The sequence below is a fragment of the Sinocyclocheilus rhinocerous genome, unplaced genomic scaffold (genome assembly GCF_001515625.1).
Source record: "Sinocyclocheilus rhinocerous isolate Xijiao unplaced genomic scaffold, SAMN03320098_v1.1 scaffold2826, whole genome shotgun sequence".
In the NCBI taxonomy this organism is placed as follows: Eukaryota; Metazoa; Chordata; class Actinopteri; order Cypriniformes; family Cyprinidae; genus Sinocyclocheilus; species Sinocyclocheilus rhinocerous.
In genome coordinates this window covers 101,198-110,007 of record NW_015652260.1, presented here as the reverse complement: position 1 = coordinate 110,007, position 8,810 = coordinate 101,198, and the positions used below count along the sequence as shown (strand labels likewise).

General features: G+C 38.8%; 2 protein-coding genes across 2 annotated transcripts in view; both read right to left on the bottom strand.

The window, feature by feature from the left end:
• Positions 1 to 8,519, bottom strand: part of LOC107714107 (adhesion G protein-coupled receptor E3-like) — a 71,535-nt gene extending 63,016 nt beyond the window's left edge. The window contains exons 1-4 of the mRNA XM_016519846.1: positions 8,228 to 8,519; positions 8,108 to 8,142; positions 7,900 to 7,968; positions 7,351 to 7,540 (exon numbers count right to left, since the gene is read on the bottom strand). Coding sequence (XP_016375332.1) covers positions 7,351 to 7,540; positions 7,900 to 7,968; positions 8,108 to 8,142; positions 8,228 to 8,519 — 586 coding nt within the window. The remainder of the gene's footprint in view (positions 1 to 7,350; positions 7,541 to 7,899; positions 7,969 to 8,107; positions 8,143 to 8,227) is intronic.
• Positions 4,870 to 5,775, bottom strand: LOC107714118 (adhesion G protein-coupled receptor E1-like). Its single transcript, XM_016519853.1, has 4 exons — positions 5,731 to 5,775; positions 5,559 to 5,650; positions 5,307 to 5,469; positions 4,870 to 5,139 (listed from the first exon to the last, which is right to left on the bottom strand). The coding sequence occupies exons 2-4, from the start codon at positions 5,570 to 5,572 to the stop codon at positions 5,080 to 5,082; spliced, it is 237 nt and encodes a 78-aa protein (XP_016375339.1). The 5' UTR covers positions 5,573 to 5,650; positions 5,731 to 5,775; the 3' UTR covers positions 4,870 to 5,079.
• Positions 8,520 to 8,810: the final 291 nt, after the last annotated feature.

Genomic DNA, 8,810 nt, shown 5'->3' with positions numbered 1-8,810 from the left:
GTTCCAGAACTTTTCAGCCCAACTATTGCAGGACCTGGTAGAGTAGACTACAATGCCGGCTGTTCTGACACACAGACTGTAAGTACGTTTTTTATATTTAAAGAGTTTTTATATTTAATATTTTTTATATTTAAATCAAGTTTTTTGGGCAGTGTAGAGTAGGACTTGTAGTTTGTCATTTCTCCGATCACAAATGCAGACATGGTTTTATGTTTACACGGCGCGATGCAACGTAACGCGTAAAAAGACAGTATAAGTCATTATAATCCATAATTATGTCCCCACTGGATGCAACGAATGCCTCGTTTATTATGGGTTTTCATGTTTTTGAATCATCGCTCCAGCCTGACAGGGCATCATCACAATATGTTAAGGGGCGTAACATTTCCGTCACACGCTTGAGGTATTCGGCCAATCATAACGCACTGGATAGCTGGCCAATCACAGCACACCTTGCTTTTCAGACCGATGAGCTTTGTAAAAAACGACACGTTTCAGAAAGGCGGGGCATAGAGGAGAAACAATAATGTACAGTATGTGGAAAATAATGTGTTTTTTTAACCTTAAACCGCATAAACACATTTCATTACACCAAATACACAATAATGTTCTTTTTAGCAACATCATATGACCCCTTTAAGTGAACTTTTATATTTGTTTTGGACTGCTGTCTTGAATTGGGTGCAATGTGGCGCTACGCTTCTTGTCTGGAGTGCGACAAATTATGTTCCCTATCGAACGGTCTCTCCCATTGTGTCAGCATTTTGACGCTAGGGGAAACTCCTGAAGGGGAGGAGCCGACTGCTATATGAGGCTCAGAGCGCCATTTCATCAGAATTTTTCTCTTTCCGCGACAAGATCATCTCTTTGCTAACTCTGCAATCAAGAAGCCGAAATAGAGGTAGAAGCTCAGCCAGCTGCTCACCACCGTAGAAGGAGCCCCGGCAGAGGAAGAAGCCAGAATCCTTCCCCTGTGGCCATCCAGCACATTAAAGAGCAAATTTCCTGCGACGTTGTTGCAAATGTCGCACCACAAGTGTGGCTCATGCTCAGGAATCCCTGCATGATGCAGAAGGGCTCAGTGTGTGTGTCGCTTGTCTGGGCAGCGCCCACACTTTCACTACAGGAGCATGATTCTCGCTCTGCTTCCTTCTTGGATCGCCTTCGTCCCCGTCCCTCTCGCTCTCAAGTCCCCCCAATGGGTTATTATGAGCTGGCAGTGAGCGAACTGATTCACATTCTCACCAGGCTGTGGAGAATCTCGTCTTAGCTTGGTCGTTGCCGTTTAGATGAATAATGCCCACTGGGCAGACATGCTGTCTAGAGACAATGTATCTCCAGGAGAATAGAGACTACATCCTCATATGGTTCAAACGATTGGTCTGTCTTCCGGAGGACAGAGGTGGACCTCTAACCTCAGAAGACAACTTTCACTGCCCAATTTATTTATCGAGACAGCGAGATGCCATGGTCCACGATTGGTCCAGCGCTTACTTGTTTATGTTTGGCCCCTCGACGGGACACTTTGTAGCTACCTGTGAGTGTGACTAACACCATTTTAGAGGCTAGAACACCGTCTACAAGACGCGTTTATGCCCTTAAATGGTCACTCTTTAATGATTGGTGCACAGCACGCAGCCTGAACCTCTTGTGACGTGTCCCACGTGCTAACCTTTCTACAAGAGTTGTTGGATAAGGGTCGCACCCCGTCCACACTCATAGTCTATGTGGCAGCCATTGCGGCCAATCATTCTCTTGTGGCTGGACAATCAGTCGACAGAAACAACCTAGTGTTTACATTTCTGAAGGGGAGCTCGGTGATTGAAGGTTAAAAGGAGGAGTGATGACAGTGAAGGACGAGAGAGGACCAGGCCTTGACTATTTATGTTGTTGTTTTATAGATTTTATGTGGCAGTCATCCATGAGGGGCTGCCGCTTTACTTTCGCTTTGTGTTTGTTTATTCGATTATTAAAGTTTTGTGTTTAAATATTCGCCAGTTCCTGCCTCCTCCTTCCCATTGCTACGAACTTTGTTACACCCTTCTAGCACTCCCTGCTGCAGATGGAGAGTAGGGTCCCAATCCACTCTGCCCAGTTCGGGCTCTGAGGGTGTATGTAGAGTGCTCTGGCCTCTTCAGACACTCAGAGAAGCACTTGGAGGCCGCTCTTAAGGGCTGCCTGACTCACTGGATAGTAGATGCTATAGCCTTGCCTTACACATCAACAGGCTTGCAGTGCCCTCTAGGGATAAGGGCCCACTCCACTTGAGGGATGGCCTCCTCTTGGTCGTGGTCTAGTGGGATTTCCATTGGTGAGATTTGTGTGGCCGCCGGCTGGCCGTTGCAGTCTACCTTTGCTAGATTTTATAAATTGGACGTTCCCAGCCATGCAGGCACGGATTTTGTCTGCTTAATTCTGCCTAATCCCCTTTGCAAGTGGAAAAGGCCATGTTATGTAGTCTTCAGCCTTGTGGCTCGGGTCTCACTACATGCTTATGCTTACCGGAGCCCTCAGTCGAGTGCTAACGGGCTGAGCGGCTTCATTCTGCACCTGCTTATAGCACGGCGCTATTGGATGCGTTCCCCTAGTGTCAAAAAGCTGATGCAATGGGAGAGACCATTCGATAGGGAACACTCCAGTTACAAGCTTTATCATGAGCTTCTTATCGCTCCATAACTATGCAAATAGGGCAATTTTTTTTCTTTAAAATGTCTGTGTGCATATAATAGAGCTATGGAGGAATATAGGTGTGAAAAGCCTGAGATTTAAACGCATCTGCTGATTCACATCACAGAGCTACATTTCCTTGGATAAATCCAGAAAGAGAAAGTTGATAAGACTGATAGGTGTAGAAAGAATAAGAGAGGAATAAGAAAAGCTCCTGTTACTTGCGTAACCTCGGTTCCCTGAGATAAGGGAACGAGCGTTGCGTAAGTTGCCATGCCATCAAAGGCTGCATGCGAATTGATGACTGTCGCTTCAGTCGAAAGTTTCTGATGAAATGACGCTCTGAGCAGACTCATATAGCAGTCGGCTCCTCCCCTTCTGGCGGGCTAGAGCCCCATTGGTTTGTGCAGCTAAACAAACATACACAAACATACACAGCTACACAAACATACACAAACAAATCAGGCATCAGTAACAGAGTAAACAGGAGTTTCCCCTAGCATCAAAACGCTAATGCAAAGCTCATTCCCTTACGTAGGGCACCGAGGTTACGCAAGTAACCGGATTTTGTAACGAATTTAGGCTACTTTAACTTCTTGGGTAATATCAATGGTATGACATACTTCAGATGCATCCAAAATTACAAACACATATACATATATTTAATTGTTTGATCACAATTATTGCTAGGGACAATTTGGTAGTTGTTGGATATTGGTAGGGATCCTATTTGTTTTAATTATTTTACAAAAGAGCTTTGCAACATTTTGTTATTAATGGATGTTCACAAATACTCTTTACAGTTTTGATCGATGTATTACTTGTATTACTAGAGCTATCCGCTATATCAGGAAACAACGCAAGGGACCATGTCACGTCATAGCGGTTTTTGGGTCAATGAGAACCAATCTTTAAAGAAAAGAAAAATACTCACCTTGGCTGGAAGGAGCCACGGAGGAGCTGGCAGCAGAAGACAACCCAGAGTAACACAAAAGACAGCCAGGAGGATGGTGACCCACAGCAAAACCCATGGAGGAAGGAGCCATGGCAAAGTTCTGAGCCCAACTGATGGCAGTGATGCCGGGAGATGTGGAGACCCAGTTGGAGTCCAATGGACAGAGAGACCAGGCATACCAAAAATACAGGAGTCTAACTTTATTAAACCAAAATAAATAAGAGATATCCACATACAAGTGTCAATGAAACTGTGCAAGGCACAAACAACACCAGGCAATGAATTTAATATACAGAGACCTAATAAACAGGTGTGTGAAATCAATGAATAATCATGACAACCAATGAAGCACAAAAAACAAAGACGAACTAGAAATCCATTAAACAAAGTGAAACCAAAACTACATGTGACAGTTACACTTTAAAAAGTTATATTGCAGAAGATAGTATTTCATATTTCAAACTAGGATATTCCTCTCAAATTAGAATCAGTCTAATTATATGGAGCTTTTTTAGTCTTTTGGGGAATGTGGAAAAAAAAACATGTTCCCAAATACAATTATTATATGACACTGTTTATTAAGACAAAACTTTGTAACAAAAAAAATCATTTAAATAATGAAAACCTGAGTGAAAGCAAATATCAATCATCATTCACATCTTTTATTACAAAAGTACAAGCCATATGACAATACAGATTCACTTTAAATCTGACACATCAGCTGTTCCTTTACTTTAATAGTTTATTTATAAAGATAAATCCACTACACCTATAAAAGCTGTGACACTCCATTCTGAAAATATATCTTGCCATATGAATATATAAAAAGTAGGCTAATAAAAAAAATATTCTAACCACAAACAAAAATATAAGTGTGCAAGATTAATAAATGTATTAACTATTTGACACAAGCCTCATATTTAAAATATATTTAACATTTTTACTTAAACTGTAAAGTGTAAAGTCATGTTATTTCCCTTCACTATGCACACATGAAATAGTTTTCAGGAGGGTATTTTAGTTTGCCAACATTTATCGGAACATTTTGTGGATTCTGTAAAAATATGCTTTTCTCCCACCACCAAGAAAATCTTGTGTTTAAAAACGATGTAAATGTTCTACATCAATAGTATTTACAACTGTAATATCAAAAGTTTTGTAACATTACCATTTACAGAAAGGAGCTGAAATTAGTTAACATCTAAAACATTGATTCTGTATTTTACTTTAAGAATGACCCAAAAATATGACATCTGAAACTGGTGTTGATCTACAAGTGATCTGGAGTAATTCATTAAGATTCATACATCCTTAAAAATGGTTAAGGACTTAAAGAAGCAGTCCTGACCTGGTCAAAACCCAAATTACTAAACAGTAAATTTTACTGTAAGAATGACATCACATGCATTATAATGGAACTTGAGCAGTATCTATTACTGAACCTGATGCTGTACTCCTCAGTGTTGTTTGCGTCCACAGCAAAGACATCTGAAGAACTTCCTGTACTGCTGCCTGACCTGGACAAGAATGAGACGAGAGGAGCTGAGTGACTTCATTTAACCTCTGAAACTCATGAAGCAGAATGGAGTTTGTTTATAATAAACAGGTAAGAAACTACTGTACTGCCACTGTGTCTGGAGGTTTATTGGTTTATTCATAGAGTATGGATGGAAAAAAGTCTGACCTCATTATTGAAGACACAGTAGATCAGGAAGATGAAGGTTCCCTGCTGGGAGTTCACGATCAGGAAGAGGATCTCCAGCACCTTACTGACATTAGTGAAGAAACCCAGAATCCAGGAGCAACCAAGAACCACACACTGAGCCAGTGTTTTAAACACCATGATCCTGCAAAGAGAGAAAGAAAGAAAGTTAAAGTGTCTTCATTGACTATATGTTCTTTATTTATAGAGTGTTTTGATCATAATGTTTGTTACTTGGTTTGTTTCATCTGTGAAACTTCAGCATTCAGTTTTTTGAGAGTTGAGTTCAGAGTGATGACTATCTTGATGAAGAGAATTGTGTTTAACTGCAGAAAAAGAAGAAATTATCCAATAATTTTTTTGGCTTCAACAGCCCATGTGAAAAATGTTAATATTTATAACTTACTGCTAGTATGACACAAACAGGACCCAGAAAACTCCAGATAAAACCTTTATCATGTTTAAGCCAGCAACTGTTTAGAGGAAAACAAATAACTGAATTAATCAAATAATGCTATTTCATATGTTGACTGTTGAAATCAGATTTGCCTTTAGCGTGCCTGTAATATAGCCTGTGTCAAAAAATTAGTTTCATCAGATAGCAGAAAACCGTTCTGAGCGCTTTACTTCCTTCTAAACAAATGACCTTAAAAACCTTCAGTAGATTCTCCATCGTGTTGTAGCTCATGAAAGCCACAGCAGCTGATCCTGTGAGACAGAAACAGAAAAGCAATACTATGTTAAAACAACAACAATAAAGAAAATAAGTAAATGTGGTTTAGCAGATATATTGTCAATTTTTATTTTAGATTTTTTTTTTAATCACACTATAACATTTCACATGCTTGTTTCATTGTTGTTCTTGGCGATCCCTATGAGATCGATGTCCACAGAAGAATTTGTCGTGCCGAGTCGAGGGATTTTCTCTAAGGTGACCTGTGGTCCAACCATGAAGACTTCAACCTCTGATTAAGCACAAAACAAGAATATGCTATAGTAAATTATTAACAATATTTATCTTTTTTTATGAAAGCCCAGTCATTGTAATCACTATTTATATTGTTGGGTTTGATGGTTTTGAAGTTCTCTGATGTAGTTTGAATCAGGTCAACCTTCAAACAGTGCTTTTCTTTAATCTTTAATTTACTAAGTAGTCCTATTAATGAAGGCCAGTGTGATTGAAGCCATTAATTATAGGCATTCAACATTGCAGTATAATTGACACCCATTATTTTAATATTTAATAGGCTTTGAAAAATATAACAACTTTTAATTTAAGTGAACTTAAAACAATCTTCACATAATGTACAGTATATGCATAAACTATAAACTGAATACATGTTTTTAGGGTCTTTACGCTCGGTTAAGACTGTGTTTACGAGGTCACTCGATGAAAATGGGCATTTTGACATAATTTTGTGTGTTTTTGTCTGTTGAAATGCTAAAGAGAACCCTGAAGCGGCTTTCTGTGCGTGTGCACGTGTCGGACGCTCTTCACGAAGCCTTCACACATATGCACACAGGGCCTTTTGAAAGCAGTGCCTATCAGCTGTCACAGTTGTGAGACATGAGTGAAACTGGCTACTGTCTTTATAAGCTAAATTTTTAACAGCATCACAATATACACAATATTCCCTAATTTTATATCGTCAGTAAAGATGCTGCTGATATTTGATGTATCGCCCAGCCCTATTTCACAAAGAACATTTTTAAAAATAAAGAGTTCTTTATTGGCATCAAAGCTTCCATGAAAAACCTTCAAAATCCTTTGAACCTTTCAATTCCACAAAAGGTTCTTTAAAGTGGGGAAAATGTTCCTAACCCTAGAACAAATTGTTCAATGAAAGTTTTTTTTAGGGAGCCAAAAATAGTGTTCTACAGCATCCCAGCAAAATCCCCTTTTGGACAATGCTTACTAGAGAAAAACATTTTAAAAAATTATTTAGAAGAACTTATTTGACTATGACTCACAGTGTGACTGAACCCAGAACATGTCAAAAACACAAATACAAACAAGGCCTTTTACCTGTATTCTTGAGACTAATATTCAGCCAGTTGTGAGTTTCTGTTGGTGTCACTAGTGCAGACACCAGGCTCTCAAAGGCCTTCAGATAAGTGTTTCCATATGACACCAAGTTACTTTTATCTTCAGCGCCGACCAACTCTGAAACCTTTACCTGGGTGGCATCAACAATCTTCAAATAGTTTTCTGCCACCTAATCAAATACCAAAAGAGAGACTTCTGTAGAATGCAAATGATTTCTATGACAAAAGGGTAATATCGAATCTATGGGTCACTCTCAAAATACAATGACAAACCACAAACCGTAACTTTGTTACAGTGTTAAACTACTTAATGTTTGTGTAAAATATTTTCATTTAAATAATGATTTGAAGTTATAACTCAAGTATTTTGAGACGATGCATTTAAAAAAAAATCTTAATTAGTGAAATTAAATATAAAAGAAAACATTAAAAAAACAACTATTATGATAGAAAAATAAACAATTTAAAAAGGGGGGGGGGGGTTGAGAATGACCCCTTATATTGGTCAAGGGCAGGAAACATTACTTACTTCCGTAGACATCAGACCTGCCATATTTGCGATCTGGTCAACAAAATTCACTATGTTTTCTGCAGTGAGCTGCTCCAGATAAATAAAAATAAAATTTAATTTAATTTAATTTTTTTTAAAAAAGGATAAAAGAGAAATCAATACTTTTTTAATAATGATTTTATAACATTTATAGAGTAACAATCATCTTGTAGAAACTCATTCCCACATTCCCACTTACGCTGTTTGAAGTATTCATCATATCTGGAAGGAAAGAATTGGGATAAATCTTGAATAAAAACGGCATATGACACACAAGGGCAGCATTTGAGGACAGTACTGTACACACCGTTCAGGCAGAGGCAAGTATATGCACTGCAACTACAGAGATCTGGAGAAGCTTCATAGCTGCAGTTGCTGCTGCAGTCGTAGGATCCGATCATGCAGGAGCAGCCGGCACTCTGAGGGATGCAGGAATAGGCCTTGCAAGAGACATTTTGTCCATGACAGTCCACGTAACTGGAAGAATTTGCGCAGTAGCTTGTGTTCGCCAGAGGAGAACAGTACTGGTGTCCTTGTGATTTGTCGATGGCTACATTACTTATGATAATCATCAGCAGCAGCACTAGAGATAAATCCATCAGTTACTGTATAATCACTTCTACATCACAGTATGTCTTTGATCACTAGATAATTACTACACTCTGTAAAATCTGTAAAATGAACAGTATTTTACTGTAAAATTACATGAAATGTCTGGTTAGATCTTATACAGTTTCCCCCTGTATATAGTACAGGAACTTACTGATAACCTATTAACAGTTTTTTCCATAGCGTTTTTACAATATTTCACAGATAAAATTACATAATATTTTTTACAGTGCAGTAAAATTTGCTACTGGAAAGTTCATAGAGAACAAAAAGAAGCTAAT